A 22593-nucleotide genomic window follows, 5' to 3' on the forward strand; every position below is an offset into this window, starting at 1 on the left:
CAACTCCTGCAGAGCAATGGAGGTAGAATCATTGAATATTTTTAAGACCAATTTAGATAGATTCAAGGGACTCAAAGGATATTGAGGGCAGACAGGAAATGGAGTTGGGGTCATGATGTCATTGAACAGCAGAGCAGGCTCGAGGGCCGAATATTTTACTCCTATTCCTAATTCAAATGTTTATATTGAAATATTTTAAATATAAAAACTAATTTAACAATATTTTATGATTATAAAATAACATTAATTCTTAAGCATAAGTAAAAATCACAAAAACAGGAGACAAAAAAATAATTCAACGACTGTTTTCATACCAAAACAGAAACGTAGCGACTGCTATGGACATTCCAACTGAGCTGGCAATGGAGATTAATACGACAATATTCTTATCCAGCACATCAGAACCTGTTATTGAAGCAACAGAAACAGATCAGCTTATAGGACATGGAACCGAATTTTTAAAAATGCCAAAGGAAGTCTCAAAATCTTGCTTTCATTAATGGTTATTAATTCTATTTATCAAATTAGTTTCATTTCAATTTGTGAGGAGTGTTGCAGCACAAAAGGAAGCCATTGGCTCATCATGCACTCCAGCTCACTGTGTAAAAGATTTTTAAAATAACTTTTTATTAAGGCATTTATAAATAAACATCAAAAACAACCACAACCAAGGTCAACAAGAGAACAAACAGCCGATCACATATTTGCTAAATACGTAACCAACAACCACAACCTGCTCTCCCTACCTGTTTCCTCAGCATTTAAGACTTGCATATGAAGCATTTGAAAAAAAAAAATCTAAAAAACCCATTGATCCATCAAATCTGCTCTCTGGATCTCTGTGCTGCCCACTGAGCCCTTATCACGAAGTGCTTTGAGGTGGTTTTCCTTCAACAGAAGCTCCCAAATCAAAATGAAAATAGGACAACAAAAATACAAAGGAATTCTTCAGATGAGAGCCTCTGAAACACCTGTGATAATGGCAGTATTTAATGGAGGAGGCGGAATCCCGCCCATCAACTGCAGAGCCAGTAAGATCCCCGTGTTGCCTCTTTTCAGGAAGATGTGCTGCATTAAGTACGAATTAAGCATTTATCTAGGCTGTGACAGGCCTTGCCTTGAATCGGGGGGGGGGGGCAGAAGTCGCACCCGCCGAGAGCTGCCATCCACAGTCGAACAGCTCTTCATTGCTCGACAATGGTGACTGCTGTCAGTAGTACACCTAGCCGAGGCCCAGGATTGCTAAAGGAGTTCGGCACAGGTGAGTGATGGTGGGAGGGTGCTCGCTCGGTGGGGGTCGTGGAAGAGCAGAATTTTGCAGCAAGGCAGGGATGATCCTTTCCCCCCTCCCTTTCAGGTAAATTGGTGAATACCAAACACCTTCGGAGAAGGACCTTAACCCACTTAAAAGCCTCAATTAGTGTTAGGGTGGGAATACTCGATGTGCATTCTTACCATGGATTTAATTGGGACAGAGGCAGGAAGTCAACAAATCAGCCTGATAATAGGCCCCTCTGCCAATAAACTCGCTATGGGAGAGGGAATTAAATTCCACCCCATGTTATCCAACTCAAATGCCTATTGAACTAGCAATGTCAATTTAAAAATTTTCTGGCTTTCTTTCTGAAATTGTCTCCCTACGTCTCTCTGTCTTAATTCCCTCATCTTCTTAATACCGTATATACTCGCGTATCCTTTGATCTCGCGTATCATGTGACCCCTACATTTTCGTCCCCAAAACATGATTTTATGGTATACCTCATGTATCATGCGAGTCACTTTTTTGGAAATCTGAAGAGTAGTATTCTGATGGGAAGATGGGAAGAGTGGTTTCTGCTGTGAAAGCTGTTCGCGATTCGAACAGCTGTCCAGCTGGCTTTACTAGCGTCGTTCAGCCACTTGCCGTTTCCATTCATAAAAACATGAATGGAAACGTCAAGTGGCTGAACATCTTCCCATCAGAATGCTGTGGTCAAAATCTGAAGAGTAGTATTCTGATGGGAAGATGTTCAGCCACTTGAAGTTTCCATTCATGTTTTTATGAATGGAAACGGCAAGTGGCTGAACGACGCTAGTAAAGCCAGCTGGACAGCTGTTCGAATCGCGAACAGCTTTCACAGCAGAATCCACTCTTCCCATCAGAATACTACTCTTCAGATTTTGACCACAGCATTCTGATGGGAAGATGTTCAGCCACTTGACGTTTCCATTCATTGTTTTATGAATGGAAACGGCAAGTGGCTGAACGACGCGAGTAAAGCCAGCTGGATGCTATGTGACTCATCTTGGCCAGCATTTCACACCCGCAATTTTTGTACCTCGCGTATCATGCGACCCCCGAAATTTAGGCTTCAAATTAGGTGCTCAAAAGTCGCATGTTACGCAAGTATATACGGTAATCTTTTCAAAACCCATACCTTTGGTTGAACTATTAAGTAACCTCTCCTACTTTGGCTCTCAGCCATTTTTTGTCTGATTATGATTTTATGAAAAGCCATGGAAGCTTTTTCTATGTTAGGACTACAATACAAATGCAAGTTATTCTGCTGGTTACACTAAAAAATATTTAAGTTTGTTGGATAACAACATGTATATAATGCACAAAGACTCATGTCCATATACTTCATTGTTAAATCCCCCCAAAAATTCAAGCATTGAGTACTTTTGGTATACTCGGATCCAGTGAAAGGAACTTTCCCTTTATTTGATTTAACATTTAAAATGGGCATTCCAAAAGAAAAAAAACTTGACATAAAAGCTGTCTGTATCGATTGAACAGAATGTGCACATGTACACACATACACATACAGGAGAATTCATTGGACACAGTGTTCAAACTGGCTTAATAATACAAACAAAGTTCATGCCAAATTTCTTTACCTCATGATTTGTGCACATATTCACATAAGCAACATTTTCCACTCCTGACTTAGACCTGCTCCCTGATGCCATTTGGTATTAAACATTAATCCTTGACACAGTACCAAAAATAACATTAGCCTCAGATCTTACTTGAAAGGATCGAAGTTGGAGAAAAGGTTGGCTCTGTTGATTGAATGTGTGTGTGTGCAAAGTCCGTCATCAATGCGGTGACAGTAGTTTGGACACTTTCTGTAGTAGTTTCTGGAATGTACAAATGTTAATTTATTAATAGATTTCCAAAGTCAAAACAAATTACACAAGAGGTTTTACGTCCCAAGGCCTGCATGAAAGAGGCGTCTTATGTAGCAACTTTTCATACTTAGCTAGGGGAGCAAATGGTCGCCACATTACTGCAACATTACGTCCATTCCCTTTCCACACATGGGTGTGGATCTTCTGATATGAGTGAGCTACAGAAATTCAACTTCTAAGTGTCCAAATTAATAATCAACGCTGTTAACTAGCATTTAGTATAGCTGGATAGAATAAGCAAAACAGTGCCCCAAGGAATAGCATGTAATCGATTGAAATTTCATGTTACACAGTCTGATCACAATTACAGATCTGACACAGGTACTGCTGCAATGCCATTAACAACCACTGGACTACTCTTTGCGCATCGTTTACCAGCAAAAATCAACTTCCACTTTCATTACATTACCATATTCAGGAATGTCCTGCAACTCGAGGTCAGGCAAAGGGGCTGTTCAATTTCTTAAGATCACTGGCTACTGAAGTGCAGAAAGAGAGGAAAAATGGAATTCCTTTCAGTTTGCTAACCATTCAACTGAGGAAGCAATCTGGCCCAAATATGTGCAGAATTTTTCCAATATCTTGGCCAATATTTATCCCTTGCTATTTGCAAAATGGTTGACTTTCTTTTGGAATAATCTTTCAGAAAACAGTTGAATTGCAGAAAACTTGAAAACTGATTGGATCCCAAATGTTTGGGAGTTTCCGACGTTTGAAGGTCGGATGCATCGCCTAGGAATGACTTGGTTTCTTAATGAGATTTATTGCCAGTATTTCCAATTGCCTTTCAATGGCATACCACTTTCCTCAATTCTTTACCCTTTCTCGACCATTCTCAGACATACACGGCCAAAACAGAAAGTCAGGATTTGCAACTCTCAAACAACGGTGCATGTATAACATCTTTGGTTGCTGCTTGTACTATGAAATGCATCCTGCTTGTAAATGGGAGCAGGTTCAGCCAAATCAACAGCCCAAGCATATTATAAAACTAAAACCATTTCTACTTGTTTTTTCTGCAATGTTTAAATGTTCAAAGTTCTTTTGTAACTCTGTGCATAGATTATGCTTACCACTCCATGCAGTAACAGGTACTTCCGAACTCCAATCACTCCACTTCCCATTGTCAAAAGAATCTTTTGCTTTGACACGAATGACATACAACTGACCAGTAATGGCATCGGTGATGTTTTCAGCTTTCATTTTAGTCTCCAACTGAAAGTGAAGTGGAAAATAAAAATCTCAGAGAATGCTGACTGTTGAGATCATCAGTGCTCGATTGCATCTAGTCAAAGCAACGTTCTAACATCAATGTTCTTTTCAAACAAAAGCTCTATTTTGATGGTAGACCACCTCAAATCCAGCAGCGCCCAGGAACCAGTCGTGTTTTTCCCTGTGCCAATCAACCTCGACTCCACTGGATGCAGCTCAGAAAAGTTTCCAGAGTTGTCAAGCACTGCTTCATGCACCCACTGATTTCAGTAACACTGAAGTCAATGGGAATCAGGCAAGAAACGTGGCGCACCACTGACATGGGGGGGGGGGGGGGGGGGGGGGGAGGGCGTGGAACAAAACAGTGTGGGAGAATGATCATGGTTAGCTTTTACTCCAACATAAAACGCAACTTTCAATTCAGTAATATTTTCTGCTCCTGCCTCCAAACTGCCCGATGGGAACGGGGGCTGAAAATCCTGGCCATGGACTGCAGTAGTCCAAGAAGGCAGCTTCTCAAGGGGAATTGGGGCAGGCTAACAAATACTAACCTCGCCAGCAACGCCCATACCCCATGAACAAATTAAAAACAAAAACATTTCCTGCACTTTGGCAAACGGTGACCTCACCTGACCCAGTACAGATGTGGCAAAGACGGACCCAGGAAGAACAAGACTTCTGCAGAATCCAATGAAGTAGAATATTTAGTTGTGTATTGTAATTGGGATCAGGCCACATGCCTATTCCTGCTATAGTACACAATACCTGTACTGAGCTTTCATGTCATTAAGCCCACAGGCTTAAATTAAAACATTGCACTTGATTCCCCAAGTTCTGTGGCTACTGGTTACTTTCTTGCAGCTGGCCAAGTCAGTTCAAAGAGGGTTACTGAAGAGTACTATACAATCTTGCATGAACAGGAGAGTTTTTAGTTACAACGATCATTTCAGTTTGATTGATCTTTTCTCCTTTTAAGCAGGTCGCACTGTGAGCAGGGAGGTGGGGGAGACATGAAAGAGTTATTAAAGCCAATGTCTGAAAATTGAATTAATATCAGTTGCAACATGACCAAGTCCTTTGCAATCAAATCAGTTGATTTGCCTGTGTCCCCTATTCATTGAATTAAAGTGTTCCAATTTGAATTGAGTCGTTCCAATTTTTTCCCCCGAAAAGGGGCAAGTTCTGGTTTCCGGCAGGGACCCAGTCCCAGGGTTGCTGGATTTGAGGTACTCTACTCTGGATTCTTAAACTTTAAACAGCATCCGCATTAACACCCTTGCATTACTCCACCTCTCTGATCAATCATGTCATAATATCCACTCATGTATATAATGAGATGCAGACAGGCAGTGATTGACACATAGGGTGACCAGTAAGCATACAACACAGTACAGCCAATCACCAGACAGGACTCTCCCACTATAAAGCCAGAGGGCACAAGGTTTCCCGCTCTCTCGGGACCCAGCTACTGAGACAGTCAGAGTCCACGAGTTAGCAAGTGCAAACACCATGCGGTAGCTAGTAAGTCTGGTCAGGCTACTACAAGGTCACCAGTCAGATCAGTATAGTGTCGACCCACAGCTGAATATGTACAGCAGTTCTATAGTTGAATAAAACAGTGTTGGATCTTCTCCAGTGTTAGACGTCTGTTTCTAACTTCCCAGCATTGAGTGCAGTCCACATCGAACCAACCTGCCTAACACATCAACCCAGACTGCTATATTTAGCTTTTGGCAATCTGCATAGATTTCTCAATACAATCACAAATCCAGCCAAGTGACAGGAGGTGAATTTTAGATGCCATTTTTGACCCATGGCACAATTCCATCTTCTTGGCAGACAAGTATAAAGTGGTATATTCTGGTCGGAAACCAGACAACGTTGATTTATAGCAAAAGAACCAAAGGAGACATGATGAAAGACTTTTCTCTTAAATAAACGCACCGCATGATTAGGAACTGGGATGCACTGCCTGAAAGGGTGGTGGAGACAGATTCAATCATGGCTTTCAAGGGGAAATTGAATAAGCATCTGAACAGAAAACATCTGTAGCACTAACTAACTTGCTGCTGCAGAAAGCTGGCATGGGTTCACCATGCTGAAGGGTCTTCTCTGTTGCAATTGTTTTATGGTTGCAATTGTTTTATGGTTAGATGATTCCAGAAGAGCTTTCCAGAAAAAAAAAACATACAAAAAGGACAATGATGGCTCCATCATTCTTAAAGTGCTTTATTCTTTAGACCCATGTCGAAATCTCAAATATCAGCCAACACAGACTCAGAAATTAAAAATAAAATGCTGGAAATACTCAGGTCAGGCAACTTGCAGTATTTTGGTTTTGTACAGAAATAATTCCTTAATATAGCATATTCTATTGCCTCAAAATAAACTAAGCATTTCACAGCCAATGAAGGAAGTATTGGCAAAATAAAACAGAAAACGCTGGACTAACTCAGCAGGTCTGGCAGCATCTGTGGAGAGATAAACAGATTTAACGTCCATGTGACTCTACTTCAAGATTGTCCTAAGGTTAATCTGCAGGTTCAGTCGGTGGCTAGGAAGACAAATGCACTGTTAGCATTCACATCGAGAGGACTAGAGTACCAAGACCAGGGTTGTACTTCTGATGCTGCATAAAGGTCTAGTCAGACCGCATTTGGAGTATTGTGAGCAGTTTTGGGCCTCATATCTAAGGAAGGGTGTGCTGGCCTTGGAACGAGTTCAGTGGAGGTTCACAAGAATGATCCCTGGAATGAAGAGTTTGTCATACGAGGAACGGTTGAGGACTCTGGGTCTGTACTCGTTGGAGTTTAGAAGGATGAGGGGGGATCTTATTGAAACTTACAGGTTACTGAGGAGCCTAGATAGAGTGGACGTGGAGAGGATGTTTCCACTAGTCAGAAAACCTGGAACCCAAGAATACAGCCTCAGACCAAAGGGCCAATCCTTTAAAACTGAGATGAGGAGGAATTTCTTAAGCCAGAAGCTGGTAAATCCGTGGAACTCTGCTGCAGACGGTTGTAGAGGCCAAATCACCGAGTGTCTATAAGACAGAGATAGATAGGTTCTTGATTAATAAGGGGATCAAGGGTTATTTGGAGAAGGCAGCAGACTGGAGGTGAGAAACATATCAATCATGATTGAATGACAGAGCAGACTCAATGGACCGAATGGCCTAATTCTACTCCCACGTCTTTTGGTCTTACTTCATGGCTTGAGAGAGTAGAAATGTGATGGATACTGTGGAAGAGTGCAAGCGGCACGGTGGCACAGTGATTAGCACTGCTGCTTCACTGCGCCAGAGACCCAGGATTGATGCCGACCATGGATGGCTGTGTGGAGTTTGCACTTTCACCCAGTGTCTGCGTGGGTTTCTTCCGGGTGCTCCGGTTTCCTCCCACAGTCCCAAGATGTGCAGGCTAAGTGGATTAGCCATTCTAAGTTGCCCTTTAGTGTCCAACGGTTAGGGGGTGCATGCGGAGATAGGACGGGGAGTGTGCTGAGGTTGGGGTGCTCTTTCGGAGTGTCGGTGCAGAATCAATAGGCCGAATGGCCTCCTTCTACACTATGGGAATTCTGTGAAGTGGAGCAAAATAGCCGTTCAGGAGGGATCTCAGGAGAGTTTTGACAAAGATGTCACAGACACAAGACAAAGGGAGTGTCAAAGACGAAGGAAGGCTAATAGTGGTCTAAATGTCAGATGGCAGAATGTGTTAATAACAGGGCAAGGATCAGTGATCCCTCAAAGCAAAACATAAGAACAAGTTACAGGCTGGCAGCACTGATGAAGTTTCATTGTTGTTGAAATCTGGGGAGAAAAACTTGCAAATTTGCACACAAGGCCCCACAAACAAGAATTAGGTAAATTTCCAGATAAATTCAAATTGAGGCATTAATATTGACCGGGACATTAATAGAAGTGCCCTACTTTAATTCAAATAGTGCCATGGGATCTTTTACTTCCACCTGAGGGGGCAGACAGGACATTTGACATCTCATTTGGAACTCCTGACCTGTCCCTTTGGAAATCTTGGAAAAGAGGGTCCACCAAGGCTAAAATGGAAGAGTAGAATGAGACCCCCCATCTGTGATATTCATTCCTTAGGTGTCTAACCTCCTGAGTGAGCTTCAGCCCACAACCCTCTGACTCAGATCTAGAGTGTTTTCCCACAAATTCAAGGCTCCAATCTGCCGCTGCAGCCACTGGCTGCCCATTGACAATATTTCTGGAGGTGCGGAATAAATAAAGGACATGCTTTGATATTTTATACCCAAGGTCTTTATGTATTCATGGTTATTCCAACTGGTATGACTCAAGAAGATAAACAGCAAATCAGACATGCAATCCCCCATGGAAAATATTTTTAAAAACATTTTATGTGCTTACAGGAGGGTGACTTGAACTTGCAATACTGTGTTTTGTGCTTTAACACAGTAACAGGGTTTAGCTAATTTCTGAACTCATCCTGAACCCTTAAAGTGAAGCACCTTAAGATTTTTAATTAGTGCTAAATGTGATATACAAGTGTAAATTCTTTGCTAATCTCTCCTGCCCTCCACCCTTTCACAGATCTTCCCTTATGTTCTTCTTGCTCCTTCCCCCTTTCCATGGACTGCAAAATTCTTACCTTTCATTGGCAAGTAGACTGATTGGTAGACGTGTTGCCATGGAAAATGCACTAGGGAACAGTTAACTGCCAAACTTTTGTTTAAATTCAAACCAGGTAGATCAACTCTGATTGGTCAATGCATTACCATGGGAAATGAACTAGGGAATGGCTGTCCCAAGCGTTTCTTTAGTTGAAAAAGGCATATCCTGTGGACATACTCCTTCTGCCTGCCTAAAGTCACATCTAATGTTGGACACAATGTTTTGAGTTTTACAAGCACAGGCTGGTTGTGTACAGTCAGTGGTTGCCTGTTCTGAACAGCCAAAGGAACATTCTGTTCAAATTTATACCCATTAGATACAGTAGTCCCCCTTTATAACGCGGGTGTTGGGGTCCAAGACAGCCACCCGCGTTGCATCCGAGCCGCGGATATCCACGATGGGGGTTTTAAATGTATTTAAAAATCTATGCTAGCGCTTCCCATTGTGAGTCTACGGGGGGCGGGGGGAGAGGTCAGACCCCCGTAGACTCACAATGGGAAGCGCTAGCATAGCTTTTTAAATAAATTTAAAACCCCCATCGTGGATCTAATTAAAACAGTGTCAATTTCAGCGGCCGGAGAGGGAAACTGCTCTCTCACTGAAACAATCAGCCGGCTGCTGAAATTGACACTGCCGGCTGCTCTCTCCCTCCAATCAGTACCCCAGCAGCCACAGCCTGTACCCCAGCAGCCACAGCCTGAACCCCAGCAGCCACAGCCTGTACCCCAGCAGCCACAGTACCCCAGCAGCCACAGCCTGAAGCCCAGCAGCCACAGCCTGTACCCCAGCAGCCACAGCCTGAAGCCCAGCAGCCACAGCCTGTACCCCAGGAGCCACAGCCTGAACCCCAGCAGCCACAGCCTGAAGCCCAGCCGCCACAGCCTGAACCCCAGCAGCCACAGCCTGTACCCCAGCAGCCACAGCCTGAACCCCAGCAGCCACAGCCTGAACCCCAGCAGCCACAGCCTGAACCCCAGCAGCCACAGCCTGAAGCCCAGCAGCCACAGCCTGAAGCCCAGCAGCCACAGCCTGTACCCCAGGAGCCACAGCCTGTACCCCAGCAGCCACAGCCTGAACCCCAGCTACAGAGGGGAGGGGCGATGTGAGACCATGCTGGTCTTGCAGAGGCCCGTATGACCTCCTCCTGTGTTCTCTGCTCTCTCCCTCCAATCAGCCGGCAGTGTCAATTTCAGCGGCCGGCTCACTTTGATCCGGAGAGGGAAGCTGCTCTCTCACTGAAACAATCAGCCGGCCACTGAAGTTGACACTGCCGGCTGCTCTCTCCCTCCAATCAGAAATATTAAAACTTAAAAGTTGAATTGGAGGGAGAGAGCAGCGGGCAATGTCAATTTCAGCGGCCGGCTGATTGTTTCAGTGAGAGAGCAGCTTCCCTCTCTGGGTCAAAGTGAGCCGGCCGCTGAAATTGACACAACTGACAGTTGGGGTCCATAAGCCCCCCCGCGGTATATCGCGAACCGCGGTATTGCGGAGCGCGGTATAACGGGGGACTACTGTATACCACTAACCATGGCCAGACAGCTCTGAATGAAAGCAAGTTCTAAATATTCTTGTTGGACTTGTACAAGAGTAATGGGCTGCCAGTTGGCAAATATCCCACCACTCACTGCATCCGCATATGTATGGGCTAGCCAAGATACCACCAAAATAATGTCCCTTTACTCTATCTTGTCTATGACTAGTTCTGCACAACATGAATTGGTCAAATAGTTGGGAAAGGTGCTGTAGCCAGTTCTGAGCAAGTTTTCTGCATACACAGTGAAAGATTACCTCACCTTTACCAAATCAATACTGGACTTGCGTATCTATAGCCATTCCCGTAACAGCCTCCCCGAACAGGCGCCGGAATGTGGCGACTAGGGGCTTTTCACAGTAACTTCATTGAAGCCTACTTGTGACAATAAGCGATTTTAATTTTAATTTTCATGCATATCCATGTGTTCACTCGCCATTATTAGCCTATTCACCAAGGTATCAAGGACATTTACATCACATCACTACATCATTGCTATCTAAATGCACCGTCCTTGTCTGAATCTATGTTCATTGAACTTATGAACACAAATACAGAAGTCGGTGACAATTGTACACGGCTTTGATGGGACCAATCTGGAGTAGTGTGTGCAGTTTTGCTCTCCATATTTAAGGATGGATGTACTTGCTTTTGAAGCTGCACAGTGAAGGTTCACTAGACTGGTTCCTGGGATATGAGAGGGTGATCCAATGTAAACTGGGCCAATAGACTCTGAAGTTTAGAAGAATGAGAGATGATCTGATTAAAACATACAAAACTGAAGGGCCATGACATGGTAGACACAGAGATTGAAATCCTGGAGAATGTGGACCATTTCCCATATCTTGGGATCCACCTCTTGATGAAGGCAGACGTGGACTGGCAAAATTGTTAATCACCTCCAACAGGTCAGTTCAATCTTTGGCTGACTGAGGAAGAGTATTTGAGGAGCAGGAACATTGAGGAGCTACAAGGACATAGTTTACCAGGCAGGAGTGGCCCTTGTGCTCCTATATGGTCTGGAGACTAAACCTACAGCAGTCAAGAAAGGCAGTCCAACTGGACATACTCTCCCAAGCCAACATGACCAGCAACAAGTTGCTAATCACACAAAACCAGCTCTATGGGACAGGATATGTCATTTTGATTCCTGACACTAGGTTCCCATACTGCTTTACTCAGAATTTAGTCGCAGCAAGAAACTCAGAGGAGAAAAACAGAAAAACTTCAGGGGTGCCCTCACAGCATCTCAGAAGAGATCAACCATGCAAGTATTCCTGCCAACTCACTTGAATACCTGGCTTGTAACCGACCAAAATTAAGAAATTTACTTTGGGAAGATTTTGAACATGAACATGCAGAGGGAATATAGAACATGGAACTTAGGAGCAAAGGTAGGCCATTCAGCCCTTTGTGCCAGTCCACCATCCAGTAGGATTATGGCTGATCTGATTGTGATCCCAACTCCACTTTGCCATCCAGCTCCCCCTAGACACCCTACAAAAATTCTGTCGAACTCCGCCTTGATTAAGACACAAGCAAGTTGTGTGTATGTGTGCGCGTGTGGGGCGGTGGGCACACAGTCTCAGAATAATGATCACTTAAGACTAAGATGAGAAGAAATTTCTTTACACAGAGGGTTGCGAAACTTCTAAATTCTCTACCGCAGATAGTTTTGGATGCTCAGTCGTTGAAAATATTTCAGACTGTGATAGACTTCTTTCCCTTCAGGGGACTGAAATATATGGGGAAAAGAAGTGGGAACCGGGAGTTGTAGCTGAAGATCAGCCATAGTCAAACTGATTAGCAGAGTAGGCTTGAGGGGCCATATGGTCTATTATTTCTATTTCGATTTCTTATACTCTTACATTAAAACCTAACTTGCACACTGCCAACTGTCACCAGAAAAACTAGCAAAAAAGACCTTTATGAATGAGTTGGTGGATGTAATATTCTCACCATTTATTTCTGCCCCCTTTCTGAAAGGTAGATTCCGTGCTTAAAGTAGGCAAAAAAAAAATCAAAAATAGGTATGGGCGACCTTGGTATTTGATAACAGAAAGCTGGTTTTGCATTGTACAAGATAGATTAGAACAACGTGAAGGAACAATCCTTCAACTCTTACTTTAGCAATAAGAAGTTCTGTAAAAATAAACAAGGTACCTGTTGAACATCTTTCCACTCTTTATAAATACATAATCTACCTTTGTATAAAATATATAGTCAAAAGATTAAATCTATGTTAAGCCTGCTGTAATTAAAAATAGTTGCCCACATACCAAAAGTAAATTTATCTACTCTTTTAGACTGGCACAAGAATCTAAAAAAAGTTGTATGTTTTGTTTCAGTGCAGAGTATAGTTCTAAAATTTAAATACCTACCAGAGTAAACTGAATTGCAATGATGTCAGCTGTACCCATGCCAAGGGCAACGTAGTAGACTTCACACCAGTACAAGGGCATTTCTTTAAAACACCACAAGAAATACTGGCACTTTAAGTAATAAAGTTACAGAAAGAAAACTATTAACAGATCTCCAAATTCAGCAGCAGACAAGTCAACACAACCCACATGTCGTAACCTCAAACCGCTGGCGAACTCACCCCTGACCAAAAATGATTTTGCTGGAGTTTGTATTCCAAGATAAATTTTAATTCAAAACGTTCACTCCACAACGGTGGATAATTCCACTGCACTTTTATCCTTCTTGGAGATCCCAAAACAGGCTCAGCTGTAACATTTGCAGGCGGATTGGGTTGAACTGAAACAAAAAAGAGAATGTCTTTGACAGACTAGTCAGAATGCTACATCTACGACAAAAGGCCTTTGCTGTAACAGAACTGTAGCAAAGGAATTTTAAAACTTAATAACGTTTGGATCAGGGTTAGGTAGGAACTAAACATGCAGCAAATACCTCAAACCTGAATCAATATGCATCAAAACCCACCCACGGTAGCATTTAAAGAAGGGCGGGAGCATGGGTGGGTGGCCGGCAAACCCACTACCAGGTCATTCATTTAAATCGTTTCATGAGGCTACAAACCTCCTGTTTTTCTCATCCCCCTGCCCCTTTCTGACTTATTTAATTCATGCTTGATGCTATCGAAAAAACATTTTTTTACATTTGGTCTCATAGATGTTTTAGTGTTAAACATCTATGTCAAATTGATTTCCAGAGTTCTCTCATTCCCTTAGAACGTTTTTGAAATTGTACATCTATACAAGAAGTATAGACAGTCTAGTAGAAGGGATTGAGTAGCATTATTCGGATAAAATTTATTATATTCTAAAAGATTGTGCAATGAGAAGTAAGCAGGCAGCAGAGACTGTTATGGGTATAATTCAAAAATTTGAACTATACTGGGAGTTGTGTATAGGCCCCTTGATAGCAGCTGTGAAGTAGCAGAACACATTAATACAGACAGAGCAGTTTTAATGGGGGATTTCATTGCTTGTTGTAAGCTGAGTTCATGTCAAAAAGGGAGCAAAGTTCTTCAGTATGTTCAGGACATGTTACTGCAACAATATGTCCTAAAATCAACAAGTGCTCAGGTCATATTTGATTTAAACCAAGGGCGCAATCCATCAGCCACGTCGCTGTCGACCGGGAACGCAACGTGGCCAGAAGATGTGACAGGCCTCCCACAGGCAGCCACGGTGCCTTGCGGGATCTACCCAAGTCCAGAATCCTACCCAAACAATGTGCGAGATCACACCGCGCGCACTCACCTGCGATCTACTGGCTCCCTGGATCAACCGCCGGGCGTCATTCAGTACTGGTCCACATGAGGGAGGTACATATGACATGATTATTTCTCACAAAACCCCAGCATTTAGCACAGTACAGAATGATAATAATTCAACATATACAACTTCCGGTGGCAGGGATGTGCTGAGCAGACGCAGGGAAAGTAGCTCGCCTGTCGGAAACTTTGATTAAGTACTTTTAGCCTGAAAGTCGACTACTACCCCATCTGATACGAACCCCCCTCACCCTCCCCAAGCCCACCATACACTCAAAGAGTTACCCTCAAAACAGCAAAGGGGTCGAAAGGACAGCAAGAGCCAGGAGAGAAAGGTCGAGGTTGCAGACATGTGGAGCGAGGCGAACAGGAATTGACAGATCGGCGATACAAAGGCTGGACTCCCGCCAATAGGACAATGGATGGAGCTCCTAACATGGGAGCTCCTAAATCAGAGATACCATGAAGAAGGAGATGATGCCAACGTTGAAGTCGGCAATCGTCGATGCCTTAGCCCCCTTCAAGGAGGTAAAAACAAAAGACAGAGCAACGACTGAAGGTGCAGGAGGTGACAGTGGGGGAACTCGAAAAGGCTGCCACTGACCAAGGTGACTGGATCGCCTCGTTGGAAGCATGTGGCTGGATTAGTGGCAGCCCAGGGAGCGATCAGGGGGAAGGTGGAGGACCAAGAGAAAAGGCCTCGCCGTCAGAACTGCCGGAGGGAACCGAGGGCAAAAACCCCACGGAGTATGTGGCGCAAATGCTGGGTAAGCTGGTCGGGGGCGAAAGTTTCCCCAAGCCCCAGAAATGAACAGGATCCACAGGCCACTATGGCAGAGGACCAAGGCAGGAAAACTACCACAGGCCATCATCGCCAAGCTTCACCAGTTCCACGAAAAGGAGCAGATCCTGAAATGAGAAGAGCACACGATCCGCTTGGACCAAGACATTGAGGCTGACCTGGCCATGCACCGGGCCGAGTTCAATGGATCTAAAATTACTTTGTTTGAGGGAGCAAGAACGGTTCAGGATGCCGGCCAAACTGTGGGTGACCTTCCAGAACAGGGAACACTATCTCATCACACCGGGGGAGGGGGTGGAGGGGCATGGATAACGGATCATGATAAACACATGTTGTAGGGAGAGTGCAAAGGGGCATGAAAATGGGTAAGGAGGTGTGTGAGGTGCGGGGGAGAATCACACGAGTACAGGGAGCAGAATGGAGTAAGTGAAGATGGGAGGCCGTGCCGCAACTTCTCATGGTTGGTGGGGGAGGGGGTGTGGATGGAGACCTCTGGCAGAAGGGGGACGCACAGCACTAGGTTGGGGAAAAAGGGGGGGGTGGGAGATCAGGAGGGGTGGCGGAGGAGGGAAAACTCCCTCGTGGTACAGGGAGTGGGGGGGCAGAAGACAGATTCAGGCTGGGGGGAAGAAAGTGGAGGGGGGGGGGAAAGAGATGCTGGTTGCAACAGGTCGCACATGGCAACGAGAGGAACAAAGAAATCAAAGTGTGGCTGACCACACAAGGTGGGGCACATATCTTGCAAACATAATGGGGATGCCTCACTCTCCACATTCTGGGAGGCACTGAAGGCAGTGACAAGGGGGAGCGGCAATAGGATACAGGGCTCTCAGAAATTGGAAGGAGAGGGTTGGCGAAGCAGCAACTGATCAACTCCATACTGGACGGGGATCGCCGTTACTCCTCAGCCCTGAACGTAGAACTTGGCAAGGGGGAAAAATTACAAATAGAATTTGATCTGCTCTCCACTAGAAAAGCAGTGAAACAATTCTGGCAGACACTGGGACCTTCTAGGAGCATGGAGACAAGGCCAGCCGCCTCCTGGCTCACCTGCTGAGGAAGGAGGCAGCCACGATGGAAATAGCACAGGTGAAAGATAGGAATAGCAAATTAGCCACAGTGCCAGACAAGATTAACGAGGCCGTTGCAACTTCCTACCGAGAGCTGTCCACCTCTGAGCCCCTGGAGGGGGACTCGAAGATGACGCAGTTCCTCGACAGGTTGGACATACCAGTCATGGGGGAGGAAAAGAAGCAGAGTCTGGAATCAGCACTGGAACTGAGAGAAGTCATGGAGAGCATGCGGTTCCACGCAGTGCCAGTGCTAGCCCCTCACTGGTAGCGGAATTGGTGCAGGTGCAGCACCGATTCTCCTGTCATAGAAGTCCACGGATTTTCTTTGTTGCAGAAACGGAGAATCCAGCCCAGAGTATATCTTAAATAGTGAAATGTTAGGAAGTGTTGAACTTCAAAGAGACTTCGGTGTCCTTGTTCATGAGTCACTGGACACAATCCAATGGCCACGCTGCGCCGGTAAATGAAAATGAAATGAAATGAAAATCGCTTATTGTCACGGGTAGGCTTCAATGAAGTTACTGTGAAAAGCCCCTAGTCGCCACATTCTGGCGCCTGTCCGGGGAGGCTGGTACGGGAATCAAACCGTGCTGCTGGCCTGCTTTGTCTGCTTTAAAAGCCAGTGATTTAGCCCAGTGAGCTAAACCAGCCCCTAAAGCAGCGCGCTGCAGCGTAGCATGGACGATAAAAGTCAGGAGTCCCTGCTCCCGGGATCTACCCAGCTTGCAATGCCTCAAGAGATCCAACTTGATCTCACGTGATGTTGCGATGTAAATCTCGCCCATTATATTTTATTTTCTCCCGTTTGAGAAATTCTGCCAAGTTGGACAGTTAGTCCATGGCCTTGGGTGGCGCAGCCAATTGCCAGCCCAGCTGGGGTCTCTGGCAGGCCATTAGGGAGGCAAAGACTAGGGCACCTGCTCCGCTCCCCATAAAGAGGTCTGGCTGCTACGACACCCCAAAGGCCGCCCCTACCGGGCATGACTCCATCCTCATCACCACAAACCTGGATATGGCCTCAAAGAAAGCTCATCTCTGCGCATATGGAGGTTAAGTTTGCCTTGTGCAGTGTGTCAATCCAGTGTGTCTATCTCCTTAGCCAGTTCTTCTTCCCTTTTCTCCTATGTCTCGTCCAGGGGTGACTGTACATGTCAGAACAGTTCCAGTCTACTAGTTTGCCCACAGTGAGAAATTTGTCCTGTAGTGAGTGTCCTGGTATCCGGGGAAATGTCATTGTCTCCTTTCGGAAGAAGTTACTGATCTGAATGTAGCTCATTCCCTTTCATGAGTTGAAATTTGCCCCATGTGTTCCCCGGGGCCTCTACTCTGCCTTCGACATGCATTCCCCCCAGCATCAGTGTCCCTTCGTTCTGTCCCCACCTTTTAAAGGAGCTGCCCATTTGTTGCAGGGTGACTTGTGGTTGTTGTAAATTAGGGCCATGGTAGACATCTCGGTCAGACCGAAGTGGTGTCGCAGTTGGTTCCACGTTCTCAACGTGGCCACTATCACTGGGATTTTTGAATATCTGACAGGTGAGGGAAAGGAGTGCGGCCATGGCCAGCGCACTGAGGGATGTCCTTGAGCAGGAACTCTTCTCCACTCTGACTATTCCTTCCCTGGCTATTTGACCCTTTCTGCGGTACCTCCCAGTGGTAGAATTGGAGGTTCGGGATGGCCAGGCCTCCATGTTCCTCCTTCTTTGCAGAATCGCTCTTGATCCATGGGTTCTTCCACCCCCCGGCCCCACACTCACAAACGTCATGATTAATTTGTCAGGGCAGCACAGTGGCGCAGTGGTTAGCTGACGACCCGGGTTCGAATCCCAGCCCTGGGTCACTGTCCGTGTGGAGTTTACACATTCCATGTTAAGTTGCAAATACCCCAACTAGGATCTTCCAAAGTTATCTAATTTAAGAAGTGTTCCTTTAGATTGGGAAATTGCAATTATCTCCCTACTTGAGACAGGTGGGGGAGGAAAGGAAACCGGTTAGTGACTGAAACCTTTTAAAATATTCAGCTAATCAGGCAGAGAGTGCCTGACAAACATCATTGCTTTTATTTTTGAAGAGGTGACTAAAGTAAATAAAGTAAAGGGAATTAATGTATATAGATGTTGCGTGAATGGACTTCCAATAGGTATTTTTTGAAGTCTGCTAGGAGACGAGTAGCTGAATTTGAAGCTTATGAATTAACAACAAATTATTGACCTCATTAGGAGACACAGACACATAGAAAATAGGTGCCGAAGTAGGCCATTCGGCCCTTAGAGCCTGCACTACCATTCAATATGATAATGCAAATTCAGAATCTCACTCCGGCTTACTCTCCATACCCCTTGATCCCATTAGCTACAATGGCCATGTCCATCTCCCTCTTGAATCTTTCCAACTGAGTGGTAGAAGATAGATAGTAGGAAAATGAGCAGGCACTCTAATTGGCAGGATGTATTTGGTGATATCATATAGAGATCGGTGTTGGACCTAACCTATTCTCTGTATTTGTTGACATGATAGTGAGCCAAATATCTAAGTGTGCAGGTGACAGAATGGTGGCAGCTTTGTAAACATCGTAGACGGAGGTATAAAATTATATGGGCATTAACAAATTAAGTGAATCGCCATAATAGTGGCAAATTAATTTCAATATCAGCAAGTAGGAGGTCATCCAGCTTGGACCAAAAAAAATAGAACCGAATACTTTCTAAATGGTGAAGCTTGAAGCAGTGGAGATCCAAAGAGATGTATATACATCACTAAAATGTCATGGATAGCTACAAAATAGTGAAAAAGGCAAATAGAATGCTGGTCTTTTTCACAAGAGGATTAAGGTCAGAAGTCATGGTACAGCAACACTAGGTTCCGGTTGGACTACATCCACTTTCAGTTCTGGGCATCAAATCTTCGTAGCAGAAACAAATTACAAATACAAATATTAATACAAATTAATTCGGATAATGAATTTTGGATACAAGAAACTGGATTAGTTATCAACCATCTCGAGGGCAATTAAGGATGGGCAATAAATGCTGGCCAAGCCAACAGTCACATCCCATGATTTAATTTTTTTTAAAATCAAGGACAAAGCAGCCACTTGACTGGCACCCCATCCTCCACCGGAAACATTTGCTCCCTCCACCACCAACTCACAGTGACAGCAGGGTGTACCATCTGCAGGATGCAGGGCAGCACGGCGGCACAGTGGTTAGCACTGCTGCATCACAGCGCCGAGGTCCCAGGTTCGATCCCGGCCCTGGGTCACTGTCTGTGCACATTCTCTTTGTCCGTGGGTCTCACCCCCAGAACCCAAAAAGATGTGAAGGCTAGGTAGATTGGTCACGCTAAATTGTCTCTTAATTGGGAAAAAAAGAATTGGGTACTCTAATATTTATTTTTTAAAAAGGGAAAAAAAAAGATGCAGCAACTCATAACAGCTCCTTGACCAGCACCTTCCAAACCTGCGACCTTTAGCATCTAGAAGAAGGGCAACAGATGCATGGAAACAAAGCCACACACCAAATTGAAACTATGGGCATGATTTAACACGCAAAAAAAAGAGTCCCATTTTGGGTGCGTACAGCTCTTTCTCGGCACCTACAGCGCAGAGGATGATTGTTTTCTCTGGCCTCAGTCAGGAACGACCTGCTGAGGCTGAACTTACCTCAATTTCTGGGTGCCTGGGTGGCAGCGCCAGGGTTCCAGGCTGGTACCACCCTGCCCAGAGCCCAACCACTGGGTTCCCGGGCCTCGAGCGAATTGGGCCCAACATATTTAAAGTAGCCTAATGGCTCACTTAAATATGTTAATCTGGATCTCGCGAGGCATTCTGAACATCACAAATCTCACGAGAGGCCTCTCGCAAGATTTAACTGCCTTGTCACATCACTGAGTCGGGTGCGACGAAGCTGTTCGATCGCGCCCTAATATTTCCCTTTCTTCACTATGCCAGAATACTGGAACACCTTCCCTAACAGAAATGGTCACCCCGTAGTAAGCACCTCTCTGCCGAATTGGAAAAGGGGACAAGGCAGTAATTTTTTAAACCCGTGGTTTTAATGAACGCTATGACCCTGTTTCTGCCCACTTGAGACAAGAACATCTTCCCAATTGAATTATTCCTTATTACAGTTTTGATTGTACCTCTAATTACAAATGCTTTAAGCGAGTCAAATTTTGTTGTGATAAATTGATTTACCTCTAAATCATTGCTGCGAGTTTAATACCAAACAATTGAAATCCTAACAAAGTTTTTGGACTGGATTCTCCGCCCCGCCACATTTCCGTTTCATCCCGCCGGCGGGATGCTCTGTTACGCCAGCCGATCAATTGGGTTTCCCATTGTGGGGCAGCCCCACGCCGTTGGGAAACACCTGGGCTGCCGGCAAAACGGAGCATCCTGTCGGCGAAAAATCCAGCCCCTTGTTTTACTACTATTGAATGATGTTGCAATTGTGTTAGTTACTTGAGCAAATCTTTGGACAGTTAACAGTTTTTTTTTACTATTTAAAGACCATTTTATATTCCAACCAAATGGCAACAAAGTAAGAGTGGTGACAAGCATTACTTACCAATCTCCATTGTCATAATTTCTAACAATGTAGTTCTGCTGCCAACAGGGTTGATTGCAGTTATATTTATAATATATGGCAAGGATGCAAACATTTCAGGATTGTCTATTTGGCAAATATTGCTGAACAAATCCGTGGTACAGTTGGAAACTTTTCTGCTTGGATTGCTGAAACAAAGGAGAATTTAATTCATTTCTAGGAGGCTGCAGGCTTCGATTTTAACAGCGTGATGTATGCATCTCAGGTGTACAACAAATATATATATTTTTAAAATTCATTTACGGGATGTGGGCATCGCTGGTTAGACCAGCATTTATCGCCCATCCCTAGATGCCCTTCAGAAGGTGGTGGTGAGTTGCCTTCTTGAACTGCTGAAATCCTTGAGGTGTTGATACACTCACTGTGCTGTTAGGGACAGAGTTCCAGAGTGTTGCCCCAGCGACAGTGAAGGAACGGCAATATATTTCCAAGTGAGGTGCTGAGTGGCTTGGAGGGGAACTTCCAGGAGGTGGGGTTCCCAGGTAGCTGCTGCTCTTGTCCTTCTAGATGGTAGTGGCTCTGGGTTTGGAAGGTATTCTCTAAGGAACCTTGGCATTTGCAACTTTATAGGTGCATAAAATTCATATAACATCTCTTGCAATTAAGTAAAGCCTGAAACAGAATAAAGCTATGTTTGAATGAATTACAAAATCGGGTTCCCAAGTCCAACGGCACTCATTAACTGGAATCATAGTGTACAATCACACTCCACACTTGTTCTTAGGGTAGAGGCATTAAACCTTGGAGTATGAAGAATTTACTCCAAAAACAAAGCAAGATGTCACCCTATGAAGCAGAGAGCTATATTCACTTAAATCTGATGGTGTCCAGTTATGATCTGCTCCAGAATTAAAGCTGCCTGTAGCCTGTAACTTTCATAAAAAGGGTTTGACATGGTACAGTAATAAGGACGGCACCTTTTAAGGAATTCTGTACATGACTTCTCTCTGGAATTGGATTCCAAAAATTTAAACAACCATTTTCTCCTGGCTAAACATCCACACAAATAAATACTGAACTGAAAAGGTGCCAATATATTCGAAAGTGGTGAGTGATGCACTCTCAATGTTTGCGCACTTCCTGCTTGCTGGATTATAAACTCGAAGCAATTTAGCACCTGAAAAATATGCACAGTGTAGCCAAATTTCAATGCCACAATGTTCACTGAGCTCCAATTATTCACCAGGCTGGTTACCTTGCCAGAATTCAACAGATTTAACACACATGATCGGTCTCCCAAAGAGCCACACTCATTCCCTCTTATTAGACCATGGGGCGGGATTCTCTGGTCGCCGACGCCAAAATCAGAGAATCCCCGTTTGCGCCAAAATTGGGGTCGGCGCCGCTTTTGCGATGCTCCGCCCCGTCGAAAACGGCATACTCGAAGACTCGCATGCCGTATGGACGGTCTCAGGACGTCACCTGAGGCCCTCTCCCGAAGCTCGGCCCCCGATGAGCCGAGTTCCTGACGGCGTGGGTCACTCATGCTGCTTTTTAAGCTATTTTTTCAGCTTGCGGACGGAGTCCAGCGCCGCCACAGTCGGGGTGACGGCGTTCAGCGGGCAGGTGGGGCTTTGGCAGGGCCTCGGGGCACTTGTGGGGGGTTACTAGGGGACAGTATGTGGCAGGCCGGGTCCACGCGCGGCTGGCACCGTGTTGCACGGTGTGGCCGCTGCAGGCCGCCACCATGTTGCACGGTGTGGCCGTTGCAGGCCACCGCCATGTTGCACGGTGTGGCCGTTGCAGGCCACCGCCATGTTGCACGGTGTGGCCGCTGCAGGCCGCCGCCATGTTGCACGGTGTG

General features: G+C 45.0%; 1 protein-coding gene across 4 annotated transcripts in view; it reads right to left on the reverse strand.

Annotated features, from left to right (window-relative positions):
- Positions 1-22593, reverse strand: part of il11ra (interleukin 11 receptor, alpha) — a 150166-nt gene that overhangs the window by 51862 nt on the left and 75711 nt on the right. For 3 of the 4 annotated variants that reach the window (XM_038790622.1, XM_038790621.1, XM_038790620.1), the window contains exons 6-10: positions 20751-20917; positions 13171-13349; positions 4248-4389; positions 3013-3123; positions 315-405 (exon numbers count right to left, since the gene is read on the reverse strand). In XM_038790622.1, the coding sequence (XP_038646550.1) occupies positions 315-405; positions 3013-3123; positions 4248-4389; positions 13171-13349; positions 20751-20917 (690 nt within the window). The remainder of the gene's footprint in view (positions 1-314; positions 406-3012; positions 3124-4247; positions 4390-13170; positions 13350-20750; positions 20918-22593) is intronic. The other variant, XM_038790623.1, reaches the window with a different exon arrangement.

Source organism: Scyliorhinus canicula, chromosome 3, assembly GCF_902713615.1.
Source record: "Scyliorhinus canicula chromosome 3, sScyCan1.1, whole genome shotgun sequence".
Taxonomy (NCBI): Eukaryota; Metazoa; Chordata; class Chondrichthyes; order Carcharhiniformes; family Scyliorhinidae; genus Scyliorhinus; species Scyliorhinus canicula.